This window comes from Drosophila navojoa, chromosome 2 (genome assembly GCF_054131105.1).
Source record: "Drosophila navojoa isolate 15081-1374.11 chromosome 2, UAZ_NAV_1.0, whole genome shotgun sequence".
Lineage (NCBI taxonomy): Eukaryota > Metazoa > Arthropoda > Insecta > Diptera > Drosophilidae > Drosophila > Drosophila navojoa.
In genome coordinates, this window is record NC_142890.1 from 1,347,828 (window position 1) to 1,367,188 (window position 19,361).

At 37.0% G+C, this 19,361-nt stretch overlaps 4 protein-coding genes across 7 annotated transcripts in view; 1 reads left to right on the forward strand and 3 right to left on the reverse strand.

Moving 5' to 3' along the window:
• The window catches only part of LOC108651688 (short-chain dehydrogenase/reductase family 16C member 6), a 184,647-nt gene extending 177,414 nt beyond the window's left edge, over window positions 1–7,233 (reverse strand). Inside the window, exons 1-7 of one of the 3 annotated variants that reach the window (XM_089265264.1) lie at window positions 6,811–7,233; window positions 3,058–3,213; window positions 2,821–2,997; window positions 2,006–2,078; window positions 1,748–1,925; window positions 1,555–1,680; window positions 1,408–1,491 (exon numbers count right to left, since the gene is read on the reverse strand). In XM_089265264.1, the coding sequence (XP_089121390.1) occupies window positions 1,408–1,491; window positions 1,555–1,680; window positions 1,748–1,925; window positions 2,006–2,078; window positions 2,821–2,997; window positions 3,058–3,213; window positions 6,811–7,080 (1,064 nt within the window). In that variant the 5' untranslated portion in view covers window positions 7,081–7,233. Of the gene's footprint in view, window positions 1–1,120; window positions 1,492–1,554; window positions 1,681–1,747; window positions 1,926–2,005; window positions 2,079–2,820; window positions 2,998–3,057; window positions 3,214–6,810 lie in introns of those variants that run through there. The other 2 variants (XM_089265265.1, XM_018101549.3) reach the window with 2 other exon arrangements.
• A 1,625-nt stretch (window positions 7,234–8,858) lies between these two features.
• p53 (transcription factor p53) lies at window positions 8,859–12,816 on the reverse strand. The gene is made up of 8 exons (XM_018101513.3): window positions 12,650–12,816; window positions 12,432–12,527; window positions 12,232–12,268; window positions 12,143–12,169; window positions 10,093–10,402; window positions 9,787–10,033; window positions 9,314–9,729; window positions 8,859–9,250 (listed from the first exon to the last, which is right to left on the reverse strand). The coding sequence occupies exons 1-8, from the start codon at window positions 12,667–12,669 to the stop codon at window positions 9,228–9,230; spliced, it is 1,176 nt and encodes a 391-aa protein (XP_017957002.1). The 5' UTR covers window positions 12,670–12,816; the 3' UTR covers window positions 8,859–9,227.
• Gr94a (Gustatory receptor 94a) lies at window positions 10,867–12,188 on the forward strand. Its single transcript, XM_018101452.2, has one exon. It carries the CDS (start codon window positions 10,901–10,903, stop codon window positions 12,128–12,130), a length of 1,230 nt encoding a protein of 409 aa, XP_017956941.1. The 5' UTR covers window positions 10,867–10,900; the 3' UTR covers window positions 12,131–12,188.
• A 154-nt stretch (window positions 12,817–12,970) lies between the features above and the next one.
• On the reverse strand, window positions 12,971–18,783 carry Ctns (lysosomal cystine transporter cystinosin). Of its 2 annotated transcripts, XM_089256063.1 has the most exons (11): window positions 18,643–18,693; window positions 16,215–16,257; window positions 15,468–15,600; window positions 15,276–15,381; window positions 14,431–14,613; window positions 13,985–14,345; window positions 13,798–13,925; window positions 13,652–13,732; window positions 13,510–13,589; window positions 13,343–13,445; window positions 12,971–13,198 (listed from the first exon to the last, which is right to left on the reverse strand). In XM_089256063.1, the coding sequence occupies exons 3-11, from the start codon at window positions 15,517–15,519 to the stop codon at window positions 13,111–13,113; spliced, it is 1,182 nt and encodes a 393-aa protein (XP_089112189.1). In that variant the 5' UTR covers window positions 15,520–15,600; window positions 16,215–16,257; window positions 18,643–18,693; the 3' UTR covers window positions 12,971–13,110. The 2 variants fall into 2 exon arrangements, with proteins under 2 accessions (XP_089112189.1, XP_017956975.1); XM_018101486.3 differs by lacking the exon at window positions 16,215–16,257 and having other exon boundaries at window positions 18,643–18,783.
• Window positions 18,784–19,361: the final 578 nt, after the last annotated feature.

Genomic DNA, 19,361 nt, shown 5'->3' on the forward strand with positions numbered 1-19,361 from the left:
AGCAGAGCGGAGCTATTAAACACTCGATGGCAATGAACGACGACTGTAATTGTAACCCTAGCACATAAGTAATTAGTCCCTTTTATTTATGGATCACAGTGCCATGCAGCTACGCATGCGCAGCGCATCCAATCGAGCGCCAGAGCCGCCAGAGTTGGGTGTTTGTGCCTGGGCTTGTGTCTCGCCTCCGCGTGTCAGGTGCCTGGGGGTCCTCCTTGCAGCACCATCAAATCTAGAAAACGAGCTCAAATTAGATTTTATTTCTGAGCTGCTGCTGCTGCTGCTGCTGTGGCTGCTGCTGCTGCTCCTCGTGTACAGTAATGCCGATGCTTGAGCTATGCCACATATGCGTGAGTGGTTCTTTGATGGGTGCCTCAAGTGCTACCTGCTGATGTGGCTCCTACAAGTGAGTTTTGAAAGCAATTTTGAAATGCCTTTCAGCTACACAAATAAATACTGATTCTCTTATGGATGCTCTTATAGCAACATTGAAGTAGATTTAAAACTATTAAACGATTCGGTTAAAGCTTTTAAGATCACTGAGTTATCGTATGTTAAGTAGATTGTCGAATACTTTATGCCTCCACATTGCAAACGGGTGGAACAAATCATTTCTATGTCGATTTATAGAGTTTATCAACATTTAATGATCGGAATATACATAAGACTTAGACTAGACTCCTTCATGTGATCGACTTAGTGATTTGTAGAGTGTAGAATGACATCACAGCTTAGCTCGACTCACTGAATACCCAGCACAGGCCTGAGTTGAGATTATGATCGCTACGATATTTTATGAATGATTTTTAATTCATTCCAATTTAGTATTTGCACAAACACAAACAAATTTATACTCATAATACTTGACGTATAATTCATAAGCAATTTTTAGTGCACCTCAGCAATAACTCGGTCATAATGTAGCACAGTAAGTATATAACTGGAGTAGAAACTGTTTTACTCGTCATGCATAGACTAAATACATTATAAATTCTTTCTTCTATACTTCAATTATAGCTAACACTATAGCTGTTCGTAATCCTTATTGAACGGACTCTATAAGTTAATATATGGGATTCTATATACAAAAATAGGATAAATAAAAGATTCCTTTTTTTAGTATTTTTTTAGTATTATTCGATGTTGCTTTATATAAATAAATAATATGCAAATCTTAGATTACAAAATATTTCCTATAAATACATACATATATGTAAATTTGTAGAACCGACTGAAGTCAGCTATTAACTCTCTTCTTCTCATCCTCTCTCACCCTCCCCCTCTCTCTCTCTCACTCTCCCTCTCTCGCTCTCTCTCTCTCTCTCTCTCCCTCTCTCTCTCTCTCTCTCTCTCTCTCTCTCTCTCTCTCTCTCTCTCTCTCTCTCTCTCCCTCTCTCTCTTGTTCACTTCCAATAAAACAAATGTGAACTGCGCACATCGAAATTATAGAAATGCAACAGCATAAAATCCTGCCACTTGGTTGGCAATAGTCTGTAAAAGTTATAGAAAATAAGATGTTAAGGAAAACACACCATCATCATTATCGAATATTACCTGAATAGCCAAACACTCAGTGCAAATATCTTGGGCACATAGATCATGCGCTCGTTGAGGAGAACTCCCTTAACAATTTTTGCGGCCACATAAGGAGTGGACAGACCGGGATAGCTCTTGGAGATGCTAAAAGCGAATTCATCATTATATGATACACTGATTATAGATGATATAGATATATGGAGTTGCGTACCCCGCATCGCTGAGCAGCGGCAGATCTCCGCTGGTCTTCATCAAATAGGCGTTGGCCACGGTGGTGCGAACGTAGTCACAATCGGAGAGACGCAGCTCGGCTCGGAGAGACTCCATAAAGCCCATGATGCCATACTTTGTGGCTGTATAGATGCCAGCACCAGGAAGCGGCACGAGTCCTATATAGGTTATGAATAGACATTAATATATTTCATATACATATGATTAAATTTTAGTTTCATTTTCTCTTCAGACTGACCTGCCAGTGCATTGATTGCCACCAAGTGTCCAGACTTTCGTGTTATCATCTTTGGCAAAAACTCTTTTGTTGTCTAAAATAAATGCATTCAATTAATTGATTGATTGATATACGTTAAATATGGCACATATGAGAAGATGTGTTCAACTAGCCAATGAATCAAGCTTGAAGAAAGATGTGCGATACGTAAAACCATTTGAGATTGGATGTTATTGCTGATTATATTTGGCAGCTTCATTCTTGTCATTATCTATGAAGTACCTTATCAAGAAGTTGAAAGTTAGAAGATAGCGTTCCATCAGATATAATATATAATCGAACTCTCGCATGATCGATAAATTGATTTAAGGTCATTGCTAGATGAGCAGACTTTGCTATAGGAAATGGTATCACTCCATATTAAATATACACATACAACATTATTTATGATATGTATAATCGCTTGAGAGGTGAATTGAGTAGATTGCATTGGGGCAGGGCGAAGATTCTACTTCGATAAAATATAAATAGAATGACATCATAATATGTAAAATATAATATACATTGTATATGCTGGAGATCAGATCGTTTACAGAGCCATCAAGTGTTATATATACCTGACCCTAAGGATCGCAGCTAATGAGTAAAAGTACATATATGATATATCTTCCACAGTTATACTACTTACGGGCCTACGATCACAGTTGACTCTATAATTCACTATATATTCTCGACTCCTGAATCAAAAGTTTCTATTATGAGCAGCTAGATAGACCTTGCTCTTCATCTTCAAAGAAGCTCGCATATAAACCTATCCGAATGCATATAAAACCCACCATAATATAGGAGCCCAGATTAAGCTGCAGTATAGTGTCGATCTCATCGCTTTTCAGGTTCGGCGTCGATGTCATTGGCATCAGCGAAGCATTGTTGACCAGAATTTCGACAGGTCCCAGCTCCTTTTCCACCTTAACAGCCATCAATTGCAGTTCGCGTGGCGATGAGACATCGTTCTGCAAAAGCAATTTCGATCGATCATTGAAATGATCTCATTCCCTGTGAATATCACTTACCTTATATGCCTTGGCCATGCAGCGCGGAATTTTCGATAACAGCTCCACTGTCTCGTAGCAGCCTTTCGAATTGACATCAACCACAGCCACTTTGCAGCCTCGTCTCGCCAGCTCCAGGCAGATCTCGCGACCCAAGCCACTGCCACCGCCAGTTACCTGAAAAGTTTATCATTTGAGTTAGACAAGTTGATGAATGAATCGGGTTGAATATAAGAAATCCCTTTTTAAAATTGTAAAAAATAAAAATATTTAATTTCTTAGATATGGTTTAGGTATTTTAAGATTTTGCCGAAAGAGTCTTAATGGATATCTGATTCTTTTCTATAGAAAGAATTAAAAAATTTGTATAAACAATTTTTTGTTATACAATTATCATTTGCAGACAGAGATAGAACTCAGTGGGATAGGAGGAGGTGAGGGTATAAGGCAGCTGAATACTAAATTCAAAGGATGATTTTTATGATAAATACGATTTATTTGAAAATTTAAAAATGGAAAAGAAGTCATAAGATAAGTAGTTTCAGGAACGGTTCGAATTCGTCTATAAAAACTTAAGAAACAGACAGAACTTAGAGAGCATGAGTCATAGAACTCATTTGCTTTAAGACTCTCATGGAGCATGTTAAAAATCTTGTAAATAAGTCAACTCAAACTACTGTTTACAACTATTATTGACATTTTTGTCTACATATGTACTTGTTACATACCTACATATATCTGGGTAGAAATCGTTTAAGCATACATATGTATACAATTGCCTTATGTATGCCCTAAAGCTCTCATTATGCAAACTAGTACAAATTAATTGGCTTTATTTGCAAACAATGAGCTACTCAGCTACGGCATTTACATACAGCTATATTGTATGTGTGTGTGTGTGTGAGTGTGTTTAAATATCCAAAAACTGATTATGTTTGATTTAAGTCTAGCCCGTAATTAAAATGATGTGACCCCCATTGGCGGAACGTCAATTGAACACTTGAACTGTAATAAACTGAATTTTTATTAAATACACAAGTAAAGGCGCTTGAGTCGGACACTGATCGACTAGAAGATACCCTCGAACTAGGGTTGAACAATAGACAAACGATGAAATGAAGAAGATCTGAGCAAAATGATTTATTGAAGGGATTTATCGATTTTTATAAAAGGTATCAAATAGCTCTGAGCTCAACTGGAACTGAACTGGATTTGTCAATATTATCAAATAGTGATTTTAAAAGAACAGTACTTATTATTTTACTTCAATCTAAATCTATGGATTTAGATAAGTCTCGAGCTTAAGTGCCACAAAATATACACAAATAAGGCTAAAGCTCCGATAAATTTGGAATAAATTTGTGGTTAAAGAAATATTAACTGAACCTAGTCGAGCTACACATATAAGAAGTAAGGATTACGATTTTAGGACAGTTGGGGAATGAATGAATGATGAATGCAGATATAGACAAAGACGAAAGATTGGGCAAATGCATCGAGTCGAGATCGGTTTGGGCATTAAACCAAATCAAGATACCAGATGTAGTGTAATGATAGATTATGTATTTGATTATATATGTAGATACCCTTGCCAGTTACGCAAACTTAAAGAGAAACACAATACCCTCGCTGCAGACTTTCACTTTTTACAGGGTATCGCAATTTCATTAAAGTAAAAACATAAAACTCTCTACATGGGGAGCTCTTACGGAAGTCTTTATCTTAATTTGGTATTAATCGTGTTATCTGCGTTATCTATTTTGCTTTTTTGCGCATCTTCATTGGATACGAAATTTTGTTATCTTTGCGTTTTCCATTGCTGTTGCCACAGACAGACAACGTCATCAATTTGGTATGTAAACAAACACATACAGATGCACGTATGTATATATATATGTGTGTGTGTGTGTGTGTGTTTGTGTGTGATGTGTGCATTAATGGAAAGAAAACAAAAGTGAAGTTCATAATCTTTTAAGCAAGATGCGAAAGAAACCTGTTTACGGCGCATTGGTGTGGGTTAGCTAATATTTGTATCTGTGTGCGCGATCGCCGGAATACAGAACAAACCGAGCTTTAATGACATGACGAATACCTGAGAAGCTACTACTAACGACGACCCACCTACAAAACGACAAAACGGCATACGAATGGAATTTCAATAATAAAGCACAAACAACTTTATGGACTACAGAGAGTGAGAGAGTGTGTGTGTGTGTGTGTGTGTGTGTGTGTGTGTGTGTGTGTGTGTGTGCACATACAACGCTACATACATACATACATCAGTTTTGGCAGCTAACTTGACCTTGCCGTAACGGTCAATTGAGGTGACATACGTTTAAAAATATGCATACATGTATGTCTTCATATGCATGCATGTATGTTTGCATGTATGCATGTCTGTGAGAAATATAAAATAGCATTATAAGCAATTGTTCAGGCATTGAAATTACATTGCTTGGCTTGAACTCAAATTTAACCTTAAATTCATTAACATTATAAATATAACATTTTATATAATGCACATACTATCTATGATATGATATGATATATTCGTAGAAAGCTGCATATCTCAATCTCTAGAGCTCGCTCATGTTCCCAAGTTTGTAACAAAATACTATATATTGATTTACTTTTTAATATTATTTTCGTTCATTCAATCACTTTAAGAATATTTTGTTTATCAAAAACTGTTGCTCTTCAACACTCTCATTGCTCTTTTATGCATTTACCATCATGCAGCCAAGTTCCATTTCTTAGTTAAACCAACTTTAATTAACCTTTAAGTCACAAAGTTTATAAACAAAAAACCTATACCATTTTTATATGATTATTTGTGTCATAGTGCTAGCATTATTCGCTTCCCCCGAGCGATGCCATATAGAGACTCATTTGCTATTCAAAACTCATCCAAGAGCGGCAGCCGCCAACTATGGATTGACATCATTCATACATCTGTATATACACTCGTTGGCTATTTAAGGTACGCACAGCTAAAATACTTTGTTTCGTTTTAGAGAACAAAACGAAAGCAACGCAATCGAGCCACACCCATTTGTGCTGAGCCGCATGACAGGGCTGACAGGGGTAACTCTAGTAGATGAGCACTACATGTGCCGTTACTCTAATTAATTTATCCATACAAACATTTGTGCATTTCATATGAAGTATTAAGAAACCATTTACTGCAATGTGAGTTGCGGCATGAAGGCAGGCTTAGCTGACTGCACAATGCACGCTCAAGGTGAGATGGGTGAGATAGCTTGTTAAACAGCAGAAGATGTCAAGGGCGTGCTGAGGGGGCAGTAAATATCAGTTGAAGATGTGTATATGATTGTTATAGATTATAGATGAGCTCACTTGTTAGTATATAATCTTTGGAGTAGGTCAACAGTAGCTCAGTCTAACTGTAAAAGTTGTACAATTTGTCATATCTCAAAATGTAGCTTAGTTCTTGATAAATTTGATTTTTTATAGAGGCATATAAGACTATATATCATCTACATTGCATGCATGTAGCTTCAGTCGAGGCAAAAGTTCCCACGCCGCCACGCCTACAGTGGGCGTCTTACCACTGACAGACAGTCAGACAGTCGGACTCAGTCTAGGCGCGAGTTCATTTCAAGTCTCGAGACAAGCGAAATCTGGCATCAGAGCCAATATGCTCGTTAGCCAGCGTGCGACAGCTTAATAAGCTCTTTTTGGCATTTTGAGCACACGAATAGGACGCCAAACACCTGGGCGATGCTAACTAAATGCCCGCCCACCTGCGCTTACCAGAGCCACCTTGCCGCTAACGTCCTTCTCCTTCTGGCCCAGGGCGAACAGGTAGTCCAGCAGGTGTTTGAGGAACACGGCGAACAGCACGAACGGCAGCAGGCAGAGGAAGGCAATAATCTTCAGATTGTAAATGAGACGCGTTGTCTCGTCGTTCCGCTGCGCCTGGGCCGCGGTGGGCGAGGGCGTGGCCGATGGAGCAGCATGCGAGTTGGGCGCTGCACTCGATGTGGTGCGCGTGATTGTGGTTGTGGTAGCTGTTTCGACCATGTTTATGCAGTTGCATAAAAGCGGCAAAATGTTTTATTTACTTTTTAATTTATATATATATTGTCTTATTTATTTTATCCGTTAGCGTTAATGTAATCGCACGTGCGTTGAGCTAGCAATATGAAATAAAACTAAAAACAATGCGCTCAACTTTTCGTACTCTTCCACACAAACTGCAGATCGCTCTCTGACAACTTTTTCACATTCACATACATACACACGTACGTACGTACATGTATATCGTTGTCGTCGAGTTATCTTGTTTGGTGTATCAAGCCGACAGCAAGTCGGCTCTCCTCTCTCCCAATGCCAGTCGCTTACAGCAGCAATAGGTGCTTGGCTTTGGCTTTTTTCTGTTGAGTGGAATTGATGGAATTGGTTAATGGAAAGAGAGATGCAAAAAGAGAGAGGGAATACGAGAGAGAGAGAGTGAGAGCGAGAGGGAGCGTACTGCATGTGTAGGCAGTTTCACCTGATGTCTTGAGTTCGACTTCACGAGCATTGAACATAAGTAGTTAACGAAAGCTCAACGGAGCGAGAGTGCTCGACTAGCGTATACCCTTTATGTATGAATAGATTTTGAGTTATATAAATCGATTGTTTTATAGATACACATTGGTAGGGTATATATTCGTATATCCATGAACAGAAAACTTTTATATATACCAATCCATGAATATTCGTTTAGTTCTATAACTATAAAGTTCAGATAAGTGAATAGATGTTTCCTGATTGGGAATGTTTAACTATAAAGTACCACAAAATGAATGAAATAAATGAATAAATGAGTCTTTAAGCAATCTCATATATGTATAGGTATGCAGACAAGTGCTTTCCCTTCCCTCTTCCCTCAGTGAATGGGTTTGTTGTTTTTTATTCGATAGTAATTATAGATAGATGTGTATGTTATACGTGGTTTCAAGTCTCTAACGATTAAATGTGCCAAGAGCGATGCATTTTAGACATAAAAGCTTCCTAAGTCAACTCTTTATGAAAACACATTTAAGCCCATTTTCATATGTACAGGGTATAAATAGAAGATGCTGCTACTTTAATTATTCTTGATAGTTCTGATGATCTACAATAACTTTTTTGGTACTTCATACAAAAATATATAATGTCTCCATATATGTATATACCTATATGCATAATAAATATATATTTAAATATACTCGTACGCCCTTAGCTTATCGCTTACTTGTTTCACCTTCGAGTAAAAGTTTGAGTTGGTTTTTTCGTGGAATTCACTCAAACATTTCGTATGGCAAACAGGTCTGCCAACCTTTCGATGGCAATGGCAATGGCGTTGGCTCTCGAGCTGGCAAAGAGAAAGCCGTTAAAATTCCAATAAGCGAGTCAAATATTGAAATGATATAAATATAGTTTGCATTATAAATATAATGCACTTACTTATTGATTTAAAACGGCATATGGCTAAAGCCAGACGAGAGACAACAAATATTTCGAAACATCTGCTCGCTGATCTCTGACTTTTCGCACATGTTCTTTGGCAGAGCATGAAGAGCGAGGCGGGATAAAAAAATGAATAATGTACAATTAACAGTTATTTTTGACTAAATAGGCAGACATATAGTAGATGTTCGCTATATTTAAGCCAAGTAGAACTTTATTTAAGACAGATACTTACTATGATGTAGATATAGATATAGTTCATCTTAGGATGATCACATTGAAGGTGTATAAGACTCAAATGTTAATCACATAAATTATTATAGAGAAACCAATTTTTCTTTGCAGTCTTTAAAAATAATATTCAATAAATCTTTGTATATCATTTATTAAATTTATAAAAACAGTCAAAAAATATTTAGTCTTCAGATCTATTAGACTAAATTACACATGTATACTTGTATACACATTATAACAGTACCATATACACATATATAAACACGGTATGATAGAGGTATTTATGAATACAAACTAAATATATATATGTCTTAAATATCGAAAAAAAAAAAAATTATTTGTATGCCAAATTCGTTCCATACAAAACAAAGTTTGTATTGTCAATATGTAAATATTGTGGTTTCCAACATTTCCTTAGGAATGATAATTGTAACACTTAAACACTTTAAAACTTAATTCCAATGCAGTAATACTAATTATTGTACTGTCAATATTCCGCATTAAGGCAACTTTTGAGCACATTCTGTAAGTCAAGTAAAAAAATAAATATTAATTGAGGAAGAGATTAAATTCATGGAATAGTTACTTTTTAAATTCAGCAAATTATTCACATGCTGACGCAGCTTTGAACTTTGTGGGTTTCGTAGCGAGGCAACGGCCGCCTTCTCTATAAGGCCCTCGATGCTCTGCAATAGCGTATCCTTCTGCTCACACTTGATGACCAAGCGATAGTCGCCGTCCACGGTGCGCGAGACCTGCCAGTCAGAAGGCACTGATGGCATATCGTTGCTGTCGTTGCTCTCGATTTCCTCTTTAATGTCCTGGGTCATTGTGCGACGATACTTTCTTTTGGCCTCTGGCCCATCGACTTCATCATCTTCCGAAGCAGCTGACAATGACTTGATCTTGTTTTTCTCTAGCTGCCGCTCATCCAGGTTGCGATCGCGTTTCGGGCACGTGCAAATCTTCAACAGCAAGATCTGCTGACCGAGTATATCGCCACTGCAAAGACAACTCAGATGAGCATAAATCGACTTTTGCAAATAGAATATTACTCACTTGTTGTTCTCCAAGCAAAACACTAAGCATGTTTCTTTGCGGCCAAAACACGAATTCTGACACGAAAAACTGAATACCAACGTCTGGCGCACGCACCCGCCGCTGTGTTGGCTGGGACGACTCATGTTCAGGGGCACAAGCACAGAGTACCTTTCGCCAATGCTTTTGCCATCAGCCGTGCCGCAATACTTTGTATTCGGATTCTCACAGCGCAGCAAGCTTTCCCGCTTACTCTGATCATCCACAACTGCAGGAAAATGAGAAACGGAGTCAAATAAATGAGGCTGCTTCTCTATATGGACTCACTGGGATCTGTGCTCAGGTGATTCTGACAGCGCAGCACTGGTCCACTGACATCCTTGACGAAGCACAGAAACGCACGCAAATTCAACGGTTGAATTGGCATTTTGATTTTGAACTTGGCATCAATATTGAACGTTTTGTTCATGCGTATGTACAACTTGTTCAATGGCTCCGAATACATCCAGTGCGACTTGGGCGGCTCCTCCAGCACCATGCTGAAATTATAGTCTCCATCGTTGTGATCCTCCAGCTTGGGCAAGGAGTTTATCTGTGTCTTGATATCCTGCAGCATCATTTCTCGCAAAATGGATTGCTGAAAAGTTGAATTTATATTTATTTAAAGTATATATCTTAACAGACATAAATATTAAGGTCTTGCATGAGCAGACAGCGGGCTACATTAAATTGTGGCAACGTCCTCTCCAAGTAATTAATATTAAGCGATTCCTAGATATGTCAACCTATGTCATATGTCTAGCATATTGATTGATTGAAATTAATATTTGGAGTAATTTTGGGGAACATCCAAAAATGTAGAATGTGTAGGCCTGCTCGACTAGCAGATGCCTCGCAACCGACGTTGAGCTGCTTCTACAGAGTTATCCTTATTTATATAGCCATATTCATATCCTTTACTCAAATAACCAAATTTTAATATCTAATTGATATATGATATCTTGAGCGAATGAACTATTGAGAGCATATATGTGTCTATGATACCCGTATTAACAGACAATTACACCATATTAAACACAATTCAAAACGATAAAGGAATTGCAAAGTTTAGTCTGAATCGACCTTTTAAACGGCTATGGGCTTTCTGGGCATACGTCTATCGCGTCAGCCGATTCATGGCAAAGGTAAACTGGTACATGCTTTGCTCATTATCCTCATCATTATGTTAACGTGCTTTGGACTGTTTGCCAATCGGTTTACGTTGCGGGGCCGACAGCGTTTCGTCTTTTCGAAGAAAATATTGGCGTATGCCATGATGGTGACAGCGATATTTACGAGCATTTACGTAAGACAGATATACAAGGATTATATGAACTCGGATCTCAATCTACGGGATGCTGTCAAGCTATATAGCTATATGAATATCACGGTGGCGACTATTAACTTTTTCACCCAAATGATAATGAGCAAAACGGCTGGCGAAATGATGAGCACAGTTCCCTTATTTCAGACATTGAACGAGCTGCATATCGAGAGTGGAGCGATAAGGAAGTCCGTAATGTTGGCGTTAATTAAAGTACTGGGATTTCCGCTAGTTCTGGAGATTGCCTTGGTCATGCAACAGAGGCGAAATGAACCGGATGCCCATTGGACCTGGACTCTCTACAAGTTGTTTCCAATGATTATATCAAACTTTTTAAACAATTGCTACTTTGGTGCCATGATCATAGCGAAGAACATCGCCGAAGCCGTCAATGATAGGCTGAAAATGGTTGTCGACCAGGTGAATTCTATGCAAATGCCGATAAATAGAGAGCACTATTCGAAATACTACTGCATACAGAGGTACTGCACCTTAGCGGATGAGCTTGATGACCTGGCAATCAAGTACAAGATTATATGCGTAAAGAGTACCGAGTATATGGCTCTAATGTCGCTCTCGATAATTCTATCGTTGATTTGTCATCTGCTCGGCATTACGGTTGGAGTTTTTAATCAATACTATGGCATAGCCGAGTCTGTCATTGGAGGCAAGCAATTCGATGGATTTGGTGCACTCATCAATTTAGTTTTTCTAACTATATCAATTTTGGAAATAGCCCTACTGACTTATGTGAGCAATGACATCCTACTTGTAATTCGAACCACGGGCTCCTCTCTGCAAGAGATCAATTTACAAAATGCCGATTGGCGATTTCGACAAAGTGTTCACGCATTCGCCCTTCAAATCAATACAATCAAATATAAAATCAAGCCCATGGGGTTGTTCGAAATGGATATTTCTCTCATGACTAGTGTGCTCTCAGCTGTAGCCAGTTTTACGCTTATACTCGTCCAATCCGATCTCTCCCAGCGGTTCAAGTAGTCAAATATTTACCTGGCTGAATTGCATCAAATTGCCCGACTGCAAATGTACAATAAATACAAATTATTTACAATCAAATTCAACTGTTTCTATGCACTTACGTTTAGACCTTGCAGAAAAGCCATCGGCTCAATGGGGCTGTAAATATGTATACATTTTAAAATATTCGTTATTATTGTATAAATATCCAAAATAAAGTATGTTATCTCTAACGATTATTTGGCATGCTTTGCAGCACTGAATTGAATGCTGCCTGTCGTTTAATTCTGATAATTATTAATAAATATAAATGTTGGCTTACATATCGTCTATGGCATTTCCAATGTTGATGCTCTCCTGCGGTGAGGAGCCAGCTGCATCAAAGGTATCCAGCTCCTCCACAATGTACGCGACAGGCCTGTAAATGTAAACGAATTCTAACAAACACAAAAACAAACACGCACACACACACACAAACAGCGCGTATGGCATTGCAACAGCTTGTGTGACGCCAATTCGCTAATGGCGATTATGTAATACCTTTTCTTCTGTCGAGACATTGCAAATACAATTTATTTACACTTTCGCAATAAATGTTATCATTTATGTGCCTATATCAATTGTATTTATTATTGTCAGCCGCACCAAGTTAACAAACTTCTTCTTCTTACATATCGTCAGTCACAGTGTGGCGCAACGCACAGCTGATCTGCAACTATCGCTTGCCGTTGCCTATCGATATATTGTATTGTTTCATTAAAAGCCTTCCGATCGATATTTAAATAGAATTCAGTTAAATTTGAATGCATTAACTCTTATGTGTTCGTGGTTAACTTTATAAAGAAGAGAAGTCAACAAATATGATTTCAAAATGTATTTAAGTTTATTTATATACACTTGCAGTATATAATTAGTGAAAAAACAATAACTTAGAAAAAAATATAACAAGTTTAACACAATCTTAACCCTTTAACAGTTAACAACATTATGATTACTTATGCTTAACCCTGTTTTATTGTTGTATCATCATTCGGGGCCACAGTGTCTGTTGTCAAATCAGAGACTGTTTCTGTACGTTTGTTCGAATGCCTGCAAAGAACGAAAATATATTTGTGTTTACAATACATACATGTATGCAATGCATACATATGTATGGTTTCCTTATTTCATATAACAGGTTCTTAATGGTGTTATATACTATATTCATAGGTATTGTTTTAAATTCATATTTACCTATAAAACACATAATGTTGAAGAATGAAAAATATGTCAAAGAGCACTGAAAATAGGCCAAGACCAAACTTGGTTGGATCACCAAATATTGAAGCCCAATCGTCTATGAAGAAAATACAAGAAATTTTAAGTTGACTATTCTAAACTGACTATTCCTAACAATTTACCATAGTTATGGGCATTCAACAACATTTGCAGCATACTCAGTGTACCTCCAGTAAAATCCAATAAAATGTTGCCAATACTCCTACAAAATAAATGGATATATTCATGCATAGCAGTTGAATCTCTTAATATTATCGAACGTACCAGCCTTCTGTACTTTTTCTCCTATAGTTCATTAGCGCTTGTGGAATGTATTTAATAATCGTAATCGCCAATTTGATATAACTAAATAAATCAGTGGAGCATATTAGTAAACCAAAAAAAAATGGATAGGCGTAGCTCTACGATACCTGCAATAGTATAGGAAATCGAGCCAGTGTATGACAGATCCTCCAGCAAGTCCCGCTGATATGATCACAATAAGCGCAAATATTGACAGCAGGCCATAGGCGACTTTCGATACACGTTGCTGTCCACGCTATAATATAAAAGAGATAAATATATATAGAGAGATAGCTCAGTCTTACCGATGATTACCTCATATCTGAAACATTGCACGATCGTGATGCATGTGGCGAACATGGCGTGCAGTGAGAAGACGACATCATTCAGCAATACCGGATTGACGCCGCGCGGATGCCGTTCGCTATATTCGTCTTGCACGCCTTTGATAAAGAAGAGTCCACAATTGAACATGCTGTACAATGTGAATCCAACAATGTTCAGTGTTATGAAATCAAAGTTTAGGCCCTCTACCGACTTGCGTCGGTAGTTGGTCCAGATCTGTGGATAAAACGACACGGACCAGGCCACAAAATATATCCAGCCAAAGACAATGGAAGAATAGATTATGGCCTCCGACTTGGCCACAAGGACCCGAACAAACACATCATCAGTGCTGCAAGGGATCAAATATATTAAACATTATATTTATATACATCTGTATATATTCATATGTATGTATATGAGATCGATTCACATACAGTGATTCATCCTTGGAGTTGCTCTTTGCCGTCACCTCCACATGACCCGCCGCTAGACCCCTGACAACAACTCTTTGTTCGGCTGTTATGCCCTTGCGACAGGAGAAGGATTCGGGGTGCAGATCCAGATGATTCTCATGTTGTTTGATCAAAGTCACATCGATATCTTCAGTTAACTGGTTGCTGTGGAGTTTTAAAGATGAAATTAATGCTGGAAAAGTAAACTTGAAGTACTGAGAAATCAAAAATCAGTAATAAATTAAATTGGCTAAAAATGTTTGCTCTAGAGTTTCAGAGGTAGGCCCTATAAATTACTCTATAACACCCTTGAACGGGCATCATGCAGTCGGTCACGTTCGACTTGTTGCTTATTGCATTAAGGACTTTTAAAAGTACTTAAACTGTCACAAGAAATTATATTAAGCCATTAATTTATTTAACTTTTTAATCGTTTTAACTCACTTTGAAAAAAAAAAACTAATACAAATAACTGGAGTCTATATTTCTATAGTAACTTTCTATATTCTTTCTGCAAGTCACTTGAAAGTAGTAAAAATATAATGAATGTCTAAAGTACTAAATAATAAATTATAAACAACATTTGCAGTTGAATACACAATATACAATTAATGTTATATGTGATATTTATATGAATTGCGAATATATTCAGGAAAGATTTAAGTTCTTGATAATGATAAAAGTCTATCCAGCCACTTTACGCCGAATTCAGAAGAAGAAGAATACAGAGTAGATATATGTATATACTCCCAGTTTAAGAGTCTAAACTCACCTTTACTCCGAATTGATAAGGTCTATCTACTCCCAGCTTGAGAGTCTAAACTCACCTGATAAGGACAAAAAAGGTCTTGTTGCCATTTACCAACACTGTCAAGTCGTGAGTGTCAACTGTCAGTACATCATTGGCTGTTACTCCTGATAGTCCAATTGTAACTGAAATGAGTAACAAGACAGTTATATTTTTGGCATTTGACTTTGTTGAAAGTTAATGAAAGAATTCAACAAGGCCAACAACTTACTGAACAATGCAAGAACAAGCACTTGCCGCAAATAACGAAAACGATAAAACATATTTTGTTTGTTTTTCTTTTTTTGTAGTCCTAAAGCAGTTGCAAATTAAGTTGTTCCATTACCATGTTCTGTTATCAACAGCTGAAAGGAAAGAGGAATGGCAACACGTCAATGACTAACTTATATAAAATGTAATGCGGTTTTAATAATATGTGCAAAAAATAAGAAGTAATTTGTAATGAACTTTCAGAAAAGATTACAAAATGGCTTTAAAAACACTCTTGAGCTGTTGAAGGGGTTTCTACTGTGCTCTACCCTACTTCGATTTTAGAACACCATTTGGCAAAAAACTGAACTTCATTTTAAAAGAATTTGTAAAATTTTGAGCCGGTATCAAATTTTTATTATATATAAAAACAAGATCATAAAATACATAATACAATTAAAGTTTTTAATAAATAATAACTAACAATTTGAATAAATATTGGTTCAACTAAATCAAAACTTACAAATAAAATTTAAAATGATCTAAGTACATGCATTGCATACTCTATGGGCATGGGTCGTATGAGCGTTTGTTCGAATTCGCTTAATTGCTTTCATTTACAGTTGTAATTCACTTTGTTAAGAACTTCAGTTCAACAACTTTCTGCATGTGTTAACCACACATACATGTACATGCACACACAGATGCAAATACTCAGTGGTATATGCAAATGCTAATATATCTTCATTGTGTTAATTGAGAGTCATACTGTCAATAGGCATTCAGGCCACAATATTTACAGGCAATCAATTCTCAAAGGAAATTGAAGATCTCAAGAACTAATAAACAAAGCGAATTGAAGTGAATTCAGGAAAACAATTTAATCAACGATGAGTCTTACAGGCATTTTCGAAACTCTCTTAAAGTAAGTTAATGTAAAATCTACCTAGATTTTTATTTACCCCACTAAATATTTACGTATTTACCTCCATATATAGGTTACAGCGTCAGCGAAAATTAGCAAGTACTCAATTCTAGAGCAGTAAGAAAGTAGCTCACTGCACTTCTGTTGCAGTGAAAACTGTTAAGCGGATTGAAATATTGTCATATTGCGATTTGGCTCTACCTAACGAGGCGTACTATATAATTTACAGATATGTTTATATTTATTATGCAAGCTTTGCAATTTTTGTTTACTCAAATTCTAAAAATATTGAAGATATGGTTTCATATAATTCTAAAACGATCTCTTGGTATGTATGTATATACATTACCGGAAGGCAGTATTTGACTTGGGCAAACAAACGAAATATAGACTTCGCATTTGCTTCTGCGATATGTCAACAATATCAACTACAAGTTTGCGAATTATCACATAAATAACAATTTTTAAGAACTATTATTTGCAGTATGAATAAAAAAGCACGACCTTTTCGCGCGCTCCACAGTATAAAAAGACCTAAACAGCTCGAAAAACGAAAGCAAAGCTTTTATACACTTTTTTTTTTATACGCTCAAGCCCAACTAACAACAATCTACAGCGAGTCGTATGGAGTCATAAACCTAGCACACACACACACGCACAAACATACACACATATGTGTGTGTGTCTGTATATCAGCACTATCAAAAGACGCTCGTATATAAATGTATCAAGTAACAAATACAATCACAAAAACTCATATGGCGGAGGTTCTACAAATCAAGCCGCCTTGACTATGACATGCTGCACTCCATAAAACAAGTAAAAAGTTTGCAAACGGCTGCTAGCGACTGCATAATGCTCGTTCGTTGGGTATTAAGCAACATAATATAGTATTATAGATATAGCTGATGCAGAGAGGATCAGTGATTCATATGCATATCTAAGTCTTATACCTACCTAATGTTTCTACTCTATAGATCATATAGATTCTGATTATGAGCAAACACGTTTTAACGAAGTAGTTAACTCCCTCTGATTTATATTTTATGGGTTATAAAAATCCACAAAAATAAATATTCCGATCTCTGCTTCTCTGCTACTTAAAATACAGTACTCTATTGTACACTTGCTTTACTCATGCCTGAAATAAGTTTAGTTACCTAAGCTACAGTTTTTATAAGAATTTCTAAATATTTCACTTGCCCAGGCACTGGCTTCAAATTTTATATTCTAGACTCTATAATTATGTCACACTAATATAGACTTTTCGCTATGTGAGCGAGTATTCAAATCTGAAAGCTTATCAGCCGAGCACTTATATTTCAGATTTACGTTACAATTCTTAAGGCAGATGAACGGACATGGGTAAACAGAATATATACTCCATATGAGATTCAACTGAAAACCGCTGTACTCTAAAAATATTCCAGAATGAGTATAAATTAGCTAAGCACTGAATATAATAGAGCACCTAATGGATCAGATAAAAGCTAAGACGAATTAATTGCTAATTGTGAAATGCAATTCATCAGAATTCAATATACTCGATTGACTGTCTGAGCGAGTGTCGTCTATTTTGAATTGCCTGTTCATTCAGATATTTGTTGATAGCAAAAGCAGATGACTTTGCAAAACTTTGTATACAACATCCTGAATATAAACTTATCAGACTAATTGATAAGGCTAATCGGTCTCGTTACAATATGCTCTCGATGCTGTTGTTGTTGTTGTTGTTGTTGTTGTATTGGTAATGCATGTTGCAATAAATTGGCTAATCAAATTGATTGCGGTAATCAATAAAATGATTCGAACTAAAACTATAGTCCCACAAAAGTTTGCCGACAAGGGAACTAATATAAATATTATTTAAGAATTTACACTTTATGGAAGGCCAGACGACTGTATTCATATGCATGTATGTATGTGTATGTATGTATATGGCTGTCAAAAATTCGCTGACTTAACCATTTGTTCAAATAAACAATGCAAATGAATTAGCCAACTCTGTTTTTTCCGATATCGTTTTGCAGCCGGATTAGAACTTTCACTTGAAAGTCGGCTGAGAGCGTCTGAGAGCACAAAGCACAGAAATGTCAAAGTATCTAGGCGACATTTATCTCTTTCTACATCTGTATACATATATACACGCATTGATTTCTACGTATATATCCACAAAACACCGTTTACGCACTTGAATATCGGCGATATAGAAAACTCTTCTCTTACAGCTCGAATCGAGAACTCGAAGCATGTTCGTGCACGCACAACTTACCAATCGCAAGCTTAAACTGTGCTCGGCGACACGCGACTCTCAAGATACTGAGGCGCCGTACAACAGTGCCCCAACACTTTATATGTAACGAGCCAGAGTGCTGTGGGCGGGTGTGCCCGACTAACAAATGCCCTAGCCCACAGCATTCTAGCACGGCCACGCAGAATCAGACAAATACCACAGACATTCCGCATAATCGCATACACATACCTATTATCTGATCTAAATGGCATTTCAGCACCTAGCATCAACATGAGTAAGCACATAATGTCACTGGAGCTTTTTATAGATTATAGAGTCGAAATGATGAGTCCATCTTCGATTTGGGTAATCATAGAGTACTTAGTATATATATTTCAAATTTCTTAATTCCAAGTCTTAATATATGTATATGAAATCAAGTATATCTTGTCGATGCCGATTTTAATCGATTGTTAAAGCAAACTGATATCGATAAAAATTCGATATTACTTCGTGCAGTGATCCCCAAGACCTTGCGCCTCCCTCTGGCCGTTACATACTTTCTGATAAAAACAATATACCTTTTTTATATAAAAGTCATGGGCTTAGGGTACATTGAAGCTCATTGTGATATTGGAGTGATCGACGCTCGGCAAGTGCTCGATCGTGCATCGATTGTAGCAGCTTTTGTTGTTGTAACTGACTCGAGTCGAGTTGGGTTTCGCGTATCGACATAGTACTTCGTTTTCTATAAATAA

Excerpts from the sequence above, each read along its gene's own strand:
- Gr94a (XM_018101452.2), top strand. The coding sequence starts at position 10,901 with ATGGGCTTTCTGGGCATACGTCTATCGCGTCAGCCGATTCATGGCAAA.
- p53 (XM_018101513.3), bottom strand. The coding sequence starts at position 12,669 with ATGTCTCGACAGAAGAAAAG. Across the intron at positions 12,269-12,431 it reads GGAAATGCCATAGACGATAT|CCCCATTGAGCCGATGGCTT; the intron begins GTAAGCCAACAT and ends ACATATTTACAG. Across the intron at positions 9,730-9,786 it reads TTTTGCTTGGAGAACAACAA|TGGCGATATACTCGGTCAGC; the intron begins GTGAGTAATATT and ends TTGTCTTTGCAG.
- Ctns (XM_018101486.3), bottom strand. The coding sequence starts at position 15,519 with ATGTTTTATCGTTTTCGTTATTTGCGGCAAGTGCTTGTTCTTGCATTG. Across the intron at positions 14,614-15,275 it reads ACCTTTTTTGTCCTTATCAG|CAACCAGTTAACTGAAGATA; the intron begins GTGAGTTTAGAC and ends AAAACTCCACAG. Across the intron at positions 14,346-14,430 it reads AACTCCAAGGATGAATCACT|CACTGATGATGTGTTTGTTC; the intron begins GTATGTGAATCG and ends GATCCCTTGCAG.